The 19256-nt window shown below is 33.0% G+C and overlaps 1 protein-coding gene across 1 annotated transcript in view; it reads left to right on the top strand.

The window, feature by feature from the left end:
• The window catches only part of LOC111709792 (uncharacterized), an 85400-nt gene that overhangs the window by 64093 nt on the left and 2051 nt on the right, over positions 1–19256 (top strand). Inside the window, exons 42-48 of the mRNA XM_023483698.1 lie at positions 6160–6183; positions 8829–8959; positions 9161–9636; positions 9698–9921; positions 10321–10410; positions 18204–18458; positions 19055–19246. Of these exons, the coding sequence (XP_023339466.1) occupies positions 6160–6183; positions 8829–8959; positions 9161–9636; positions 9698–9921; positions 10321–10410; positions 18204–18458; positions 19055–19246 (1392 nt within the window). The remainder of the gene's footprint in view (positions 1–6159; positions 6184–8828; positions 8960–9160; positions 9637–9697; positions 9922–10320; positions 10411–18203; positions 18459–19054; positions 19247–19256) is intronic.

Raw genomic sequence — 19256 nt, 5'->3', positions numbered from 1 at the left:
TGAAGTGAGAATGTAGTATTGTGGAGAATTTTGTTAGGATTTATTTGAGACATTTAAAACGTTTTAATGCTGTATAATTACTGAGTTTGAGCGCAAAGTCGACGTTAATAATCATCCATTAGGATGGTTACGTTTTGAGAATCGATTTTTTTAATTACTAAAAAACGATGATAAAAATTCCTTCAAATGTCGTCTTTTCAATAAAAATTCCAGAAAATCTACAGAAATTGTTTGTGAACAATGAAAGATTACAAAAAACTAAAAGACTGAATAAGATTACTTATTTGATGATGAGAGTTAATTTTTATTTTCTGAAAAGCTGTTCCAAAACAACTAATTAATTTACTGTAGAATTTTTGTTACATTTTTTTCGTCGGTCTTTAATAATAAAAAAAATCGATTCTCAAAACGTAACCACCCAAATGGATGATTTTGAAAGTCTATTTTGCACTCAAACTCAGTAATTATACATCATTAAAACGTTTATATGTCTCAAATGAATCCTAAAAATTTTCAAATTCTTATATCTCTACAACTTGATGTCGTATGACCTTTGATATTTCAATCTGTGCATTCTGCTAAATCAAATATTTCAAAGGTTTACGCCATGAGGGTGCAAAGATATAGGTATTAGAAGATTTGAGTTTTGGGTGAGAAATAAGTTCCTCTACTTCTCTTTTTGCATTCATATCCTACTTCTTGTTTTTAATCAGTTTCTTCTAGTCCTTCTAGTCATACTATTCACTTCTTCCTATCCCTTGCTCCATTCAACATTTTGAGTGAGTGAAAGAGTGACTTGAGAAAGATATAAAGTGAGTGAGTGAGAAGAGTGAATGGAAAAAGTAACTATTATGCATCCATTGATGTACATAGTGTTATTGTTATATATTATTGTATATACACTACAGTATACGCACTTAAACTTGTTTCTCATGGATTCATTCTAACCTGGGGATATTCAATCTATAGAGCTTTATAGAACAGAATAGAACAGGAAAGAACAGGATAGAACAGGATAGAACAGGATAGAACAGGATAGAACAGAATAGAACAGAATAGAACAGAATAGAACAGAATATAACAGGATAGAACAGAATAGAACAGAATAGAACAGGATAGAACAGAATATAACAGGATAGAACAGAATATAACAGGATAGAACAGAATAGAACAGAATAGAACAGGATAGAACAGGATAGAACAGGATAGAACAGAATAGAACAGGATAGAACAGAATAGAACAGGATAGAACAGAATAGAACAGAATATAACAGGATAGAACAGGATAGAACAGAATATAACAGGATAGAACAGAATAGAACAGGATAGAACAGGATAGAACAGAATAGAACAGGATATAACCAGGATAGAACAGGATAGAATAGAATAGAACAGAATAGAACAGAATAGAACAGAATAGAACAGAATAGAACAGAATAGAACAGAATAGAACTGAATAGAACAGGATAGAACAGAATAGAAAAGTATATAACAGAATAGTACAGAATAGAACAGAATAGAACAGAATAGAACAGAATAGAACAGAATAGAACAGAATAGAACAGAATAGAACAGAATAGAACAGGATAGAACAGAATAGAACAGAATAGAACTGAATAGAACAGAATAGAACAGGATAGAACAGGTTATAACCAGGATATATTTCTTGATAAAATTAGATAGAATTAGATAGAACTAGATAGAACTAGTTAAAACTAGAAAGCAGGATATAACCATGAGAGAACCGGATATAACAGGATATTACGAGGATAGTACAGGATATATCCAGGATAGAACAGGATATTACGAGGATAAAACAGGATATATCCAGGAAACAACCAGGATAGAACAGGATAGAACAGGATATTACGAGGATAAAACAGGGTATATCCAGGAAACAACCAGGATAGAACCGGATATAACAGGATATTACGAGGATAGAACAGGATATATCCAGGAAACAACCATGGATAGAACAGCTTTTAGTAAAATAGAACAAAACATGATTTACCAGCAGAAAAAACAACATAATAAAATATTGAGATTTATTAAACATTACATAAAAAGTCAACAACCCAAATGTAAATTATTAAGGGGATTGTGTGAGACTCTATGAACATAAGTCACCTTGTACATATTTTGTTACTTATTAGATTAATAATTTAATGTAAACAGACTTTTAGAAACCTCTTTAAAGTCTTATGATTTACGAGACTCGCTATATAATATTTTCTATTTTATTTTTTTTCTACGTAAACATTTGCGGAGCAGAGTTTTTTGCATTTGAAGAGTCGGGTCTTCTGTATATTTTTCTTCTTTCACTTCGGCAATATTCGCCATATTGCATTTTTATTCTTCATCCGACCAGAAAAATATGAATAACACGTCTAATGGAAAATATTTGAAATATTTTATATTCAAAATTTCTCTCAAAATATTATATTTGATGATACAAGACAAAAATAAATTACAAGACGCGAATAGGGGCGGGGGTTATTGGCGGAAGAGGGAGAAAGGGTAAGAACAGGAAGTGTGGGAAAGGGAGAGAAAGATTGAAAGTAAAGAGGAACAGGAAGTGTAGAAAATGGGAGGAAGATGGATGGTAAAGAGGAACAGGAAGTATGGGAAAGGGAGAGAAAGATGGATTGTAAAGAGGAACAGGAAGTGTGGGAAAGGAACAGGAAGTGTGGGAAAGGGAGAGAAAGATTGAAAGTAAAGAGGAACAGGAAGTGTGGGAAATGGGAGGAAGATGGATGGTAAAGAGGAACAGGAAGTGTGGGAAATGGGAGAAAGATGAATGGTAAAGAGGAACAGGAAGTGTGGGAAAGGGAGATGAAGATGGAAGGTAAAGAGGAACAGGAAGTGTGAAAAAAGGGAGAGAAAGATTGAAGGTAAAGAGGAACAGGAAGTGTGGGAAATGGGAGGAAGATGAAAGGTAAAGAGGAACAGAGTTTATGAGAAAAGGGGGGGGGAGATGGGAGAAAGTGGGATAAAAATGGATTGTAAAGAGGAACAGGAAGTGTGGGAAAAGAGGAGAAAGATGGATGGTAAAGAGGAACTGGAAGTGTGGGAAAGGAGGAGGAAAGTGAAGTAAAGAGGAACAGGAAGTGTGGGAAAAGAGGAGGAAGATGGTGGTAAAGAGGAACAGGAAGTGTGAGAAAGTGGGATAAAAATGGATTGTAAAGAGGAACAGGAAGTGTGGGAAAAGAGGAGAAAGATGGATGGTAAAGAGGAACTGGAAGTGTGGGAAAGGAGGAGGAAAGTGAAGTAAAGAGGAACAGGAAGTGTGGGAAAAGAGGAGGAAGATGGTGGTAAAGAGGAACAGGAAGTGTGAGAAAGTGGGATAAAAATGGATTGTAAAGAGGAACAGGAAGTGTGGGAAAAGAGGAGAAAGATGGATGGTAAAGAGGAACTGGAAGTGTGGGAAAGGAGGAGGAAAGTGAAGTGAAGAGGAACAGGAAGTGTGGGAAAAGAGTAGGAAGATGGTGGTAAAGAGGAACAGGAAGTGTGGGAAAGGAGGAGGAAGGTGAAGTAAAGAGGAACAGGAAGTGTGGGAATAGAGGAGGAAGGTGGATGGTGAAGAGGAACAGGAAGTGTAGGAAAAGAGGAGGAAGATGGTGGTGAAGAGGAACAGGAAATAAGAAAATGGGAAGGAAGATGGAATGTAAACACAAATTTTGATGAAATTGAATATGGTAACAACCTATCCTAATATGACGTCACCCATCAAAATTGTTGTATTGTGTATAATTATCAAAACAAAATAATTATAATAGTTGTCCTTAATCACATCATCAACGTCAGAAGTAAAACAAAAACAGAGTGAAATTCTGAAAAAACTTACAAAAAAGTTAAAACTCGAAACTATGTAGAATTGAAGATATATATATATAATAAAACAAGACATCCATATATATGTTGCGTATAGCCTGTCAAACGGCTGGAACGATATTGGGCTGAATTTTTTTGTGGACACTCATAGGTGGCCGGGGGTATTTTAGGCAGAAAAAAATCGAAAAAATGATTTTTCAAAAAAAATTGCAGAAATTTGTTCAACAAAAATTTCCACGGGCAACGTCGGGCCCCTCAGCTTGTATGTAAGTAAAAATATAGAGATATATGTAGGAATATATATATGCTCACTTTTAGTGAACACTGGGAATAGTTTTCCTCTGTGAGAAAATTGCGGAGTCATCTTTATAACTTTAGAAAAGTTGATGTTGATGGTTCTTTATTTTCTTCAATCTTTAATCAACATTTTCTGCTTTATAATCTAGTTCTACATTATATACATATATTTTGATATATATCTTAATTCTAATCTGTTTATTCAATTATACTTTAATATATTCTAAATCTTATTTTTTTTAAATTTAATTCTACTTTTTTATTCTATGCCATATGTTTTTCTTTACGATCTTTTTATTCTTTACGATCTTTTTATTCTGTACCATCTTTTTATTCTGTACCATCTTTTTATTCTGTACCATCTTTTTATTCTGTACCATCTTTTTATTCTATACCATCTTTTTATTCTGTACCATCTTTTAATTCTGTACCATTTATCTCTATTACAAGGTATTCTAAACCTTGTTCTGTTCATTTATCTCCATTACAAGCTATTCTAAACCTTGTTCTGCTCATTTATCTCCATTACAAGCTATTCTAAACCTTGTTCTGTTCATTTATCTCCATTACAAGCTATTCTAAACCTTGTTCTGTTCATTTATCTCCATTACAAGCTATTCAAAACCTTGTTCTGTTCATTTATGTCTATTACAAGGTATCCTAAACCATTTTCTGCTCATTTATCTCCATTACAAGATATTCTAAACCTTGTTCTGTTCATTTATCTCCATTACACGGTTTTTTAAACCTTGTTCTGTTGATATATCTCCATTACAAGGTTTTCTAAACCTTGTTCTGTTGATATATCTCCATTACAAGGTTTTTTAAACCTTGTTCTGTTGATATATCTCCATTACAAGGTTTTTTAAACCTTGTTCTGTTGATATATCTCCATTACAAGGTTTTCTAAACCTTGTTCTGTTGATATATCTCCATTACAAGGTTTTCTAAACCTTGTTCTGTTGATATATCTCCATTACAAGGTTTTCTAAACCTTGTTCTGTTGATATCTCCATTACTAGCTATTCTAAACCTTATTCTGTTTATTCAACTCCATTTATACAAGCCATTCATAACCTTGCACTGTGTATTCAACTCCATTTATAAAACCCATTCGAATCCTAGTTTTTATTCTTTAATTTCATTAAAAGCTATTCTAAACCTTTTTATATCTATAATTAACCCGCTGACTTAAATCATTTTAGTTTTTTATTTAGCTGTTTGCACGCTTTTCTAAACCCTTATTTGTGTGATTAAAACTTATAAGTAAAATAGACATTATCATGTTTAACACTGTTCAAGCTATTTTACATGGTATCCTAGCTAACTCTGTCAAATCAAGTTTAATATATACTATTCTAAACCTTTTTCTGTTTAATTAATTTCATTACAGCCCAATTCTGATACTTTCAGTATTTTTAAAATCATTTCACCTATTACGAAAGATTATGATTTCGTATCTTCCATTTTCGTTAAGTAAAAAGATTATTGACGCAATGTACCCTAAATTTTAAGTGTTTCATGTCAGATTCACAACGATACCTCAATAAAACTTTATCTGAGTAATAATTAGAAAGATATAGTGGTTTTTCTAATAGTAATGATATAAATGAACTGAGTTTTAGTCCCAAACTCAAATTGTCTAATCCCTATATCTTTACAAGCTGATGACATAAACCTTTGTTATTTCAAACTTAGATTATTAGGTCTAACAGAATTCATAGTTTGAAATATCAGACATTGGGTAGCAAAGATAAAGAGATTAGAAAAGTAGAGTTTGTGACAAAAACTCAGTTCCTTTGGTAAATATCCTTCATTGTAACCCGCAATTGAAAATTATCAACTTTTGTAGAAAAAAAAACATTTTTGCATGAAAGAAATGTATTAATGTAGCGCTGTGAATCAGACCAGCATGATCTCTTTGAATAGAGGGTACTTTAAATCACGTGGATTGCCCTTTAAGTAATTTACAGATTTGTTTGGGTGAATATTACCCTGAATAAATGTTTTTATAAATCCTCTTATTTCTAGATGTTTGGCCTGTGTTAAAGAAAGGTAGGCCAAGTATTACCAAGCCAAAACGAATGACAGGGTTACACACATATATATATATATATATATATATATGATGTATACTTTGTATTTTTGTTTTCTACAAAGACCAACCTCCAAGATTCCAGTATTTCTTTATTTTTACAATTTTTTCATTTGTTCACATTTGAATTCATAATCCGTCACCTGGATAGTTTATTACAAAACTGAGAGGATATGTTTATTCAAAATATTTAAATAAAGTGTGAACTTTTAATTCAATTTCGGGAAAGGAGAGAATTTTTTAAACCTATTCACCTTTGGTACTGGTTGATTTATAGCTCGTTGAACACACTAGTCTTCTCGCAGTTTCATTTTATCGTCAAATTCTATAGAATTCTCCAAGACGAAATTATAATTTTTGTCAAGTTTTCTAAAGCTTTATCTTCAATTTCCACCATCAGCCCTCCAATCTCTATCAATTTTTTCCTCTCGCCCATTCCTTTTATCCTCGACAATTTTCACTTCTTCTATTTCGCCAATCTCCTCAGATTCTTCCGAAAGTTAACCCATTTTTAAAAATAATTAAATTTTTTAACCTGAACTGGAGTTTGTTGGAAAAAATAACCTCTTACAAAGGGACTGTACTGGCTATCCATTTATTTCGTGGCATGTCCGATTCAGAACGGTACTCTTTAAACCTTTCGATCTGGGTATCAATAAGGGAGATCGTCGTTTCTGAAAAGTGTCTAATTCAGACGATTCTCTTATTGTAAATAGAGAAATCCCATTTGAAAATAAAATCTTTTTTCAGCTAGAAAAATAAGGATATATCACCCTTGATCAGACAAAGGTTTAAATGTTAACGTTGTAAATCGGACATTGCCACTTGATGGTCAATTGAATATCTTTCCCTTAAGGAAGGATATTAGATATCAACATGAAGATATTGGATATTATATTCAGAAACATCTTCGCGATCATAAATTCATCTTATATATTCATCTCTCCACCCCCCCCCTACCAGACCTACCCCCTCCCCCCCCCATACATAATTAATAATGTCTTCATCCTGTAAAAACATCTTTCTTTCTGGATAATATATGTAAAGATACTCTCTACTCCTTTTAGGGGTTTTCTACTAAAATAACATCATTTCTTTTCTCCCCTAGGGGCGTACACAGGTGTATTGTCTTCTTTAATAAACTTTAATAAGTTTGCCTGGTTTAATAATTTTATTTGAATAATTTTCGTTTCACGTTGCTCAAAAGCCTGCCGTGCAGTTTTAAAAAAAGTGTTAAAATTGTCATATAAACTTGTGGCATGGTTTTTCAGAATTGATCATACAAATGCAGGCTATGCAAATTGGTAACAAAAATCTTCAGTGGAAACTTAAAACACTGTTTTACAATCCTTTTTGGTACGGTGTACCTGAAAGTTTCTGATCAGAGCTTTGTGTTTTACATAGTTTATGTCATAACATTTTAATTTCGAATCTCTAGTTGTGATTGTTGCTAAAAAAAGATGAGATATATGAAATGTATATTTACCATATTCTTAAATTCTAATATGTTTCTTTTTTAACTTCTGAGGAGCAGGATTCTTCCCTAACTTTGAAGGGAGAAAAAGAATAAAATTTAAATTTTCTGAGTTTTAATAGAAATTCCCCGCTTCAAGTACAGGGATTATAAGTTTTTCTTCTCCAACCCAAGTTTAGTTTGGTTCATCACTTTACTGAATACAAGACCAGTCCTAATCCTCCTTTTCTCACGCCCTAGCCCCTAACCTATCCTGCATCACTTTACTGAATACAGGACCAGTCCTAATCCTTCTTTTTCTTACGGCCTAGCCCCTAACCTATCCTGCCTCTAATCAAATTCGCGTATTCCTTAAGTCAGGTGTTTTCATAGTTTGAAATTTAAATATTATAAAATATATGTTTATACAATTCTTCTAAATCCAACACTATGAGCTCCAGCTAAAAACAAAACTCTTTCCGTCAAATTTTCGGTTTATTAAACCATCCTTAGGGCATTTATATGTTTATAAGTATGTATCTACTCTTGAATGTACCAGTTTAAGAAAAAAGCAATGTTTCTCAGAGATAATCCGTTAAGTGGAAAAATCTAAGTTTAGTATCGGAATTTTTTATCTCAGGGGATTAGATTGGTACAGGAGAGGATTAGAGTTATCTGGAAACGTTAAATCTTTGCACAATCACCTATTTTCTCCTTGGTTTCACGCATGTGTTCTCACTGTCCTTACCTTAGATATCTGAACATACGTAGATTGGACAAGTACAGAATAGGCGTCATGGCATTTCATGTTATTGTGTACATATGGAAACAATTTGTACTGCAAAGATAAACAAACGCTACAACGGACGAGAAGTATGAGTATGACGTTGTGAAGAAACAACCTCAAAAACGCTGGTTATCTTTGCAGTACGAATTGCGTACATATGTACACAATAACATGACATCCATGACGCATATTCTGTACTTGTCCAATCTGCGTAGGTTCAAATACCTATTAGTCCTCACTTCTTGTACTGTTGGGTTGGTCAGAACCCATTTTTGCAATTTTCTTTACACTATTGATGCATGCTCTTCAGGTTTGGTTGGAGGAAAACAAGAACTATATTCCAAATTTTAGGTTTATAATTTTAGGGAGCATGGTATGAAGAGGATGGGGAATCATGGTGGGTTGGGATCAAACCAACAGCTTCCAGTATCCGTAGGATCAAACCAAATCCTAGGCTCAGGACAAAACCTCATGTCTGACTCTTCATATCAATCAGGTGAGAGTTAAGTAATCCTTCATCCATCATCCATCCTTTAATTTAATATTTCAAAAGTTTCGTAATTTGATTTAAACTCCAACAGGATTGAATAGAGAGATTTTGCCAAGTATTCTCTTCACTAAACTTTATATAAATAGGTTGTCAGAACTAATAAAATTATGAAGTTAAACCTGGATAGCATCCAACCTTTACTTTCAGAGAAAGGAATTCTGAAGAAACCTGGTCCATACTGCTCCATGGATAAAGATAGATGGGAGGATAGAATGAGCACATCATCACAGAATAATCTCATAAATCTACCTGGACATTCATCCTTGGATAGGCAGGAGCTATCCAATCATCCATCACTATCCCGACAGGAGCTCGCAACTCACGTATCCTCCCTCTCCCGATCAGACCTTGCCGGACACTCCTCCATGTCTAGACAAGATCTGACAGGTCATTCAACATTATCGAGATCCCGCCAAGACCTTGTGGGTCACTCCAGTCTTTCCCGCCAAGATCTAGCAGGTCATTCCAGTTTATCCCGCCAAGATTTGGCCGGTCACGCCAGTCTCTCTCGCCAGGAAATGGCAAGCCACGCTTCCTTGGATCGGCAAGATTCTCGCCGTGACATGTCTGAGGTTGAAAGAACCTTAAAATCTCTGAACGGATATCACGAAGATATTCTTGAGGTGAGCATTTTTAGTTTTTTTTTACAATTCTAATTTTTTTTACAAAATAACTAAATTTCAGGCGCTGCGAGACGCGGCATCCTCGCGAGCTGGAGGAAGCCGACCTTACGGAACCAGTTTGGACGAAACCCCGGTGCTAACAGAAGAATTGAAGAGACATCTCTCTGAATCTAGATCAGATGGAGGGTATAGAGGAGGACAGGAGAGGAAGCATGAACCTGCCCCACCACCTGAGCAGGATGAGATGGGACCAATCCGGATACGAAATCTAGAAGATCTTATTAGGTACAGTGGGACCCATAAACTGTGGACCTAATCTTACGTACTGAGTTGATCATAAAGCTACTGTTAATTCATCTTGCTTTATAACAACATGAAATACATAAAGGATTTCTTCCTATTCCACTTTCATAGGTCCCATTGTAGATAACCTTTTTTGGGTCCCACTGTAGATATCCTTTTATGGGTCCCACTGTGGATATCCTTTTATGGGTTCCACTGTAGATATCCTTTTATGGGTCCCACTGTAGATATCCTTTTATGGGTCCCACTGTAGATATCCTTTTATGGGTCCCACTGTAGATATCTTTTTTGAAAAACTTTTTCATACATTAAGATAGCTTTCCACTCCCCGTTATCTTCCTTTGTCTTTTTAAAAACAATTTTAAATGTTCATTTTTTTAGGCAATTAGAACAAAGTTCCAACCGGCATTTTAGCCCCGTTGGTTCGGAAGATACGAGAATATCTGAGGCTGACAACGATAGACATTTCAGGTAGGGTTGAATATTGTAAATCTGGGAAAACATTCCAATCCGGAATATTTCCATTTTGAATTCTTGCATTCGATCCCGTTCCCATATTTCTATTCTTCACATTCCTATATTACATATTTACATTCTGCAGTACTTTGTTCCATAATATTCTCATTTACATTTTATCATAGTTTTTTTTAATATTTTTATATAATTATATCCTGACAATTCCCATTCCCATAATTTGTAAGATAAATATTTCCCATTTTCTTAACATTGCTTCTAGCTTTATAATTCGATATCCCAAACCAACTTTCTCATCTTCTTATTACCTCCACCAAATTCATATTTTTATCATTAGCATTCCCATTCCCATATTTCTTTCTTAAATATTTATATTTTCCCCGTTTTATCCGTTTCATTTAAGTCTCCATATTCCTGTCCAATATTATAGTTATGAAGAACAGCATATATTATACTTCTATTAATAATAGTTACTCAACAGTCGAGGTTTTAAACTAAGACGTCATAAACTTAACTCTTGAAAGTTTGGTCAATCCATTTTGTTTGACGAGGTTTACATTTGTTATAAAAACGCTCTGGGGAGTGGGGCGACATTTTTAAATAGATAAATCTGTTTTCCTTTGATTTTCCGGGAAAGAATAAAATCATGAGGGATGGACGGGGGGGGGGGGGTGAAGCAGGAAAATTTATAGCCATTTTATAGCCACGCAGATTTTAGATTACCCTATAGATACCAATAAATCACTGATTTCGAGATTACAGATTGCACTGTAGTTTGACAGGTTTTATAAAGAAAACTAGTTTTGTAATAACAAACACTTAAAGATGGAGATATAAAAAGATATATTTTATCTCCACACCTTCAAGATTCCGAATATGAAAAATGTTGAAAATTTGTCGGATGACAGTTTTTTTCTCCGAGTTTGATGAATAGTAGGAGATATGTAAACCTAGAGAAGATTAATTCTCTTCTCCACGAGTTCTTTTCAGTCCAAGTCCACTAGTCTCCACAATACAACTGGACTCATCTTTACAATTCTAAGATTCTTCATATTTCAACTTCACTCTTGTATATGGATTTCTTTTCAGTTCAACTCCACTCTTCTCTATAAAGTTCTTTTCAGATTCTACTCCACTCTTCTTTATAGAGTTTTTTTCAGTTCAACTTCACTCTTCTCTATAGAGTTATTTCAGTTTAACTCCACTCTTCTTTATAGAGTTCTTTTCAGTTCAACTCCACTCTTCTTTAGAGTTATCTTCAGTTTAACTCCACTCTTCTCTATAGAGTTCTTTCATTTGAACTCCACTCTTCTCTATAGAGTTCTTTTCAGTTCAATCCATTTTTCTATAGAGCTATTTTCAGTTCAACTCCACTCTTCTCTAACGAGTTCTTTTCAGTTCAACTCCACTCTTCTCTATAGAGTTTTTTTTTCAGTTCAACTCCACTCTTCTCGTTAGAGTTCTTTCAGTTCAACTCCACTCTTCTCAATAGCGTTCTTTTCAGTTCAACTCCATTCTTCTATATACAGTTATTTTCAGTTCAACTCCACTCTTCTCTATAGAGTTCTTTCAGTTCAACTCCACTCTTCTCTATAGAGTTATTTTCAGTTCAACTCCACTCTTCTCTATAGAGTTCTTTTCAGTTCAACTCGACTCTTCTCTATAGAGTTATTTTCAGTTCAACTCCACTCTTCTCTATAGAGTTCTTTTCAGTTCAACTCGACTCTTCTCTATAGAGTTATTTTCAGTTCAACTCCACTCTTCTCTATAGAGTTCTTTTTCTGTTCCACTCTACTTTTTTTAAGAATAAAAAAATCTTGAAAAAAAAAATTTCGATAATTATTTTTTGTAATTTTTAATGTAAAGTTAAAACCCAGTTTATCTAATGTTTAATAAGTATAAATTAAAAAATGAATTTTCTGTCTTGAGTTCTGAATTATTTGTTAATTCTTGAGAATGTACAAATGTCAAATTTATTCATATTCTCCTTTTCGACGTCACTTAATCTAAAAAAAGATTTCTATGAAAAATATATAAAATGTGGTTAGCGTTGATAAACCAGGACTAATTGAAAATTGATTGATCACGAAATTATAAATAAAAAAATGTTATACAGAAATATGTTTATTAATGTCGAAGTAATTAATTAATGGAATGAATAAGTTTAATGTGATCTAAAATTGAAAACTAAGTTTATATTAATTTTAGAAAAAATCAAGGACAAATTAAGAAGAGCTTGTATATGCTATAGAAATAAGAAATATCTTGTCCTTTGTAAGGCAAGAAATACTAACAAAGAAAAGGGAGCAAAAAGGATGAAAATTATTTATTGAATCTAAAAGTTCAAAATAAAATACTATAAAAGCAATACAAAAGAGTTCCCGAAAAAACAGGAACATTAATAACCATTTAAATATTTGGCTAATTTCTTCGTTTTTACATCTGTTCATGTGACCAAAGCTTGGAACTTTAGAATTGGATACCTTTTATCCCGATTGCCTAATCTGAATATCCAATGTGAACACTTCTAATTTTCCATGCTTCATCCGCTTCTTTTCTCTCTTTTTCTCTTCCTGCCAGTTTCCGACCAATGAGAGTTCACTCATTAAATGGCGCGTAAAATTTCAAATATCCCGGCTTCTATGATTGGCTGTTCTGGTTTCTTCAAACTCCACTCAATTAGTTGAGTTATGTACATTTTAGTGAATATATATTTAAGATCAATTTAATCTTGAGATTAACAAAAAGAGATGATCGAGCATTGATTTCGATATTCACAATTCTAAAGTTTTCAGCTCAGAACTTTGAACTTTTGAATGACATGAATGAGTTAATCGTTGAACTCTTTCTTACATGCGGGGAAATTGAGCTATATCTTCTTAGAATAAAGTTAGGATTTGACTAATGAGAGATTAGTTAATCCTCTATATTTCATTTCGTCTATAACATAAATCTATATATGTTCTTTGCTTGTCTGTCTGTCAGTTGGTCCGAACTTTTTATTATTTATTATTTCATATTGTACACAGAGAAAATACTCACAGATAGATCCACAATAAAAATTTTAAATAAAAGCCTAGTATTACATAGAGACTTGATAAATCATTTATATGTTTGTTGGCAATTAAATACCCCCCCCCTCCCTTTCTTCTACTCCTCCCCTTACCTCTTTTACTTCATGACGTTTATAATTAGGTTCCAACTGTTTGATTAATGATAACATTTAACTCTATATACTCATGTAAAAACAAGTGGAAAGGGTTCACCTTACTTCTAAAAAGATTGGGATTCTCACCTCATTTCCAATTGGTCACAATCAAACTCTTCGTAATTTTAGGTTTTACACATTTTTCCATCAAACTAGGAAAATATTAACGGGAACCTTTAAAAAAATAAACATGATTGTTTTGTTGTTTAATTTAGAATTCTAAATTCTTTATTTTAAATGTGTTTTATGAATTCATGAACGTCAAATAGTAAAAAATGTCATGATAATTAATCATTTCTTGGTTTATTGGCAATTGTCCTAATTCTAGCTGTCCAAGGAACATTATTGTTTTTTTAGTAAAATTGTTTTGTCATGAACTAATTAGTTATTTATATGATTTTTGTTATTTTTGGACTTGTATTAAGATCCCCCAGTTTGTCATGTAATTAATCACTATTATTATTGAGCCTTCTTTTGTCATGATCCTTAAAAATTACCATGTAATTAATCATCTTTAATGTTGATCCTTCTTTTATCATGATCCTTAAGATTACCATTTAGTTTGTCATCTTTAATGTTTATCCTACTTCAATTACGATCCTTCAAATTATCATGTGATTAGTCATCTTTAATGTTGATCCTTGTTTTTTTCATGATCCTTTAAATTAACATGTAATTGATCATCTTTAATGTTTATCCTTCTTTAATGAATGATCCTTCAAATTAACATGTAATTGATAATTTTTAATGTTTATACTTCTTTTATCATGATCCTTTGAATTACCATGTAATTGATCATTTTTAGATTTTACTTTGTCAGTGTTTAAATATCTTTCTGGATATTGTTGCTGTATGCATATCAATTATAGGAAAGAACAATAATAAATACATTACACACATGCATATTTCAAAGAACAATAATAAATACATTACACACATGCATATTTCAAAGTTTGCAAAATTTTGATTCTAGCATGGTAAAGACAATTCTACACTTTTCGATTTAGAAATATTGAATCAATATCATATCTTTTATTAACAAATCATCCATTTTATGACTTGTTTTGTGGCCCCTATCTATCTTTAGAATAGCGAATGATCATATTCAATGTGTTTTTTTCCTTGCCTAATTATTTTTTTGAGTAATGAAGTTATCAATGAGATTTGGCTCACTCTGTATGTAAATATTTATGCTCTACACATATTGCAGTGTATATAAGTATATGTATATAAATATTGTTGTATATACGTATATATAAGTATATGTATATAAATATTGTTGTATATACGTATATATAAGTATATAAGTATATGTATATAAGTCTATCTACTAGGATTCCCCCTGTTCTCCTGATTGTTCAGATTAGGTTCAAATTAGAGGTTGAGAATGAAGATTAGTTTAGTTCTATCATTCTCTGTACATCCTCGGCATTCAGACAGGGAATCATCAATATATACACCTAATACAGGTTTACTTAATATATACACAGAATAGGTTCAGGTTTACTCAAAATATACATACAAAAGGTTCAAGTTTTCTCAATATATTCACACAATAGGTTTAGGTTTACTCAAAATATGCACACAATAGGTTCAGGTTTACCCAATACATACAAACAATAGGTTCAGGTTTACTCAATATATTCACACAATAGGTTCAAGCTTACTGAATATAATTACACAATAGGTTTAGGTTTAATCAATATATACACACAATAGGTTCAGGTTTACTCAATATATTCACACAATAGGTTCTTATTTTTCTCTCGCCCCTTCTCCTCAAAAAAGAATAAAAATTTTGAAATCTGAAAATCATATTTTTCAAATTTAATTTCCAGATTGAATGATGTTTTCCCCTCTTTTTAATGTTCAGGTTCTCGAGATTATCTTGTTTTTTGTTTACATCCGATCAATTCATAATACTCTCTCTCAGACAGTTCATTCATTCATAATTCATGCAATGATCCTTACTTCAAAAGGGGGGGGGGTGCATATCCACACTTTCTATGCTTATAATATTCAGATTTAATTCAAGGTTTATTGGTAGTCTTTAAAAGTTGTAAACTCAGGCTAAAAGGAGTAAAGGGTTAAATTTAAGTTCGAAAGATAGTTTTAAGTTACATAAAGCTCCGGTTTGGACAAGTTAATATCATCAATAAGAATGGTTTTGAAATAAAAATTGTTGGAGGAGAGTTCAGCTATAGAATTTAGAATAAAGGTTTAATTTTGACCAAAAAAACGTAAAAAGTTAAATCAGCTTTATGTTTGAATAAAGAAGTTAAAATTAGAGGCATATTTAGGGGCGGAGGGGCTATGGGGATCAGTGAAATCTTTAGTTTCCAGGGGATTTTAAGGCGCTGTTTTAAAATGGAGCAATTGATGGCACTTTAGGAAAAAGTGAAAAATAATGATGTACTGTAGAGGAAATGAAATCCCCGAAAGGGGATTATGAAATCTGCAAAATGAATCTTGGAATCAGAGAAGACCTACTTAACTTCCTCTCCTTTTATACACTAGTTATTTACCATGTATTTACAACTAGAAGCAATAAGTGCACTTCTAAAATTCTTGAGTACAGTAAATTAACACAGATCTTGATAACTATAGTGGATACAGGCACTACACTAATTCCACTGATAAATATAAATCTGATCATGGCAAAAAGATATAGGGATAGTTGTGTAAAACTGTAACTATGGGAAGGGATAGTTGTGTAAAACTGTAACTACGGGCAGGGATAGTTGTGTAAAACTGTAACTATGGGCAGGGATAGTTGTGTAAAACTGTAACTATGGGCAGGGATAGTTGTGTAAAACTGTAACTATGGACAGGGATAGTCGTGTAAAACTGTTACTATGGGCAGGGATAGTTGTGTAAAACTGTAACTATGGGCAGAGCTAGTTGTGTAAAACTGTAACTATGGTCAGGGTACAAATTACCTTATGTTATAGGAATTGGTTTTACCCCCGGGATCCTAGGCTTTACGAAGAGGGTTCTGATACCGACTCTATAGAGAGTATTTACAAGAAGTTGAGTGCCCCAAAAGTAAGAATTTTCATATTTGATATTAATTATTTTGTCAAATATTTTAGATTAGACCTGCCCTCCCTCCCCTCTCTGTTTGGGGTTTAAAAGAAATCCAATGTTACAAAATTTAATACGAAAATTACTGATAAAATGTATTGATATTGTATCAATTCAAAAGAAGGAAACGTTTAAGAACAAACAATAAATATTAAAATAAAAACTTAAATTTAGAAAAGGTATGGTTAAGGATGACTAGAAGGGAATAAAAACCCGATGAAGATATTTCAGACGAATAGTTAGAAAGGATTTTTGTAATTAATGTTCTATCCGCTGGCAAGCAAATAGGTCAGCGTTTTCTTTAAATTAAACTATTGTCTTTCATCTGGTAAATGTAGGATTATCTATTCTTCTGTCTCAAACCTGGACTTTACAAAGGATTTTCTCCAATCCCTTCAAACAAACAAATATCCTAAATTGGATCTTTGAAACAAATACTTTTTGTTTTATATAAGTTTTTATATTTTTCTACGTCAATGTTTCTGTTCCTTGTTATTTAACCCATGAACATTGGTAGTTATTTAAGGTTAGTTAAGTGTTGTTACGCCGCGCTGTAGTTAAGGGGGGGGGGGGTTAAAAAAAATGGGTACAATCCATGAGAAAACTAGGTTTAATGAAAAGAATTTACCCTCCCCTAGGATTAGGAGCTATAAATCCAAAAACTAATGACTGTTTTCTTACAATTATTTTTTTCCTTTGATATTAAAAAACTTAAATAAAATGTTAGGTATTTTGTTCGTGTGTATGCAATGTAAATTTACTTTTGAAAGATTAAAATTCCTGATTGCCTCCTTCCCGTCTTTATCTGATTGTATTTCTTTATCTGGAAGCATCGTCGATTTTTATTAAATCCCCATAATGGATCTTCTCTTAATGTGATGGGTTTTCACTAAATTTTCCGACTAGAATGTTTTCCTAATGGATTGAAAACTATTTCTGTGACATTATGAGATATTATTTCTGAGAATATCTCCCCCCCCCCCCTCCCTTCCCTACTCCTCTATAAAAACAGCGGATAGATATAAAAGCTTACTTACGTCTTTAATATATAATGTCTTTAATACTTTAGGTATAAATGTCAATTTTGTGAACCAAGTTCATAAATAAAAATTGATATCGGCTAAACAATCAAAGATTACATTCACTATTTTTTATTCTCCTGAATTCGGTGAAAACACAAACTCAAAGCAAATTAACCATTCTGATTTTTGTATGTAAGTGAAAAGTAATTGAGTAATTGAGCCACAAACTCAATTTTCTAATCCTCTATATCTTTGCAGCTTGATGGTGTAAACATAGTTTTGTGTTTGATTCAACATGATTCATAGTTTAAGATATGTGAGGTCTACGACATTAGGTTGCTAAGATATATGGATTTGAAAATCAGAGTTTATGACAAAGACTCAATTCTTTTAAAAGGAAATCAATACAAAAATTGGAAAATATGTCAAAAACCTAAAATGATACTTATCAGTTGAGTAATAAACTTCATTTTCAGCGGAGTGAATCACGCGCAGGGTCAAGGGGATCCTCAATACGGGGCACCTCAACCCGGCCGCTACCATCCCCTCACTTCCAGTAGTGGGGCGGGGGGCAGGAGCCCCGCCCTCTCACTAGTCTCAGGCAGCGGGGGGCGTGGCAGCAGGCGAGGTAGTAGGAGATCTCCACTCAATTCTCCTGGTACCCCTCTGTATCAAGACAACCTGGGTTTGAGTGAACCTGGAGTAAAACCAACTCAGGATAATAGTGACAGGTGAATAAATACTTACAATTTTCTACAGTGAAACCCTTAATAACGAGTTCATCGAAAGAATTCATCAAATGTCGTATTCTCCACTTTCTGATAATGGAATTTTGCAGATATTTTGTTTTTAAATTAAATGAAAATATGGAACTCTTTAAAAGTGTTCCCGCATATTCATCGCTATTTATTTATTTTCGCAAATACTGAAATTTACGTAAGATAGGATAAAACTCATTGAAAAATTGTCAAGACGACATTTGATAAATTCTTCCGATGTATTCGTTATGAAGGGTTTCACTGTACCTTTCGAAAATTTGAAAATCCATTATTATGAAATTTTAGATATTTTTTGGTAGAATGTAGGTTCATTTTTTTTTGAAGCTGAGTCGACTGTTTATAAAACTATAACACGTAGTTTAGTCTCTACTTAATTCAATACTGATCTTATAACAAAGCCAATACCAAGCTCTTGCCTCGAAATAGAAAAAGCTAAGATACTTAACCTTAAAAGTGTTTTTCATAATAAATCCATTAGTACAGTATACTACTAAATTATTTCTGAACGAGTATTTTCAATCATAAATCATGCCTGATTAATATTTTAGTGAAGACTATCTGCGCAATAAACTTCTTCGCTCGGCCTCTGAAGACGGATTGAATATTCCCAGCACTCCAGAGTTCTCATTCGATGGAAACCTGGAGAGTTCGGGTAACCAATACCGGAGACAGACAAGTAGGATGGTTTCTCCGACCAGTCCTGTCAGTGAGTCAGGATCATCCTACCATGGTTCCGCCAGGTTTACATTT

Source organism: Eurytemora carolleeae, unplaced genomic scaffold, assembly GCF_000591075.1.
Source record: "Eurytemora carolleeae unplaced genomic scaffold, Eaff_2.0 scaffold174, whole genome shotgun sequence".
NCBI classification, from domain to species: Eukaryota; Metazoa; Arthropoda; class Copepoda; order Calanoida; family Temoridae; genus Eurytemora; species Eurytemora carolleeae.
This window is presented reverse-complemented; position numbering and strand designations above follow the sequence as displayed.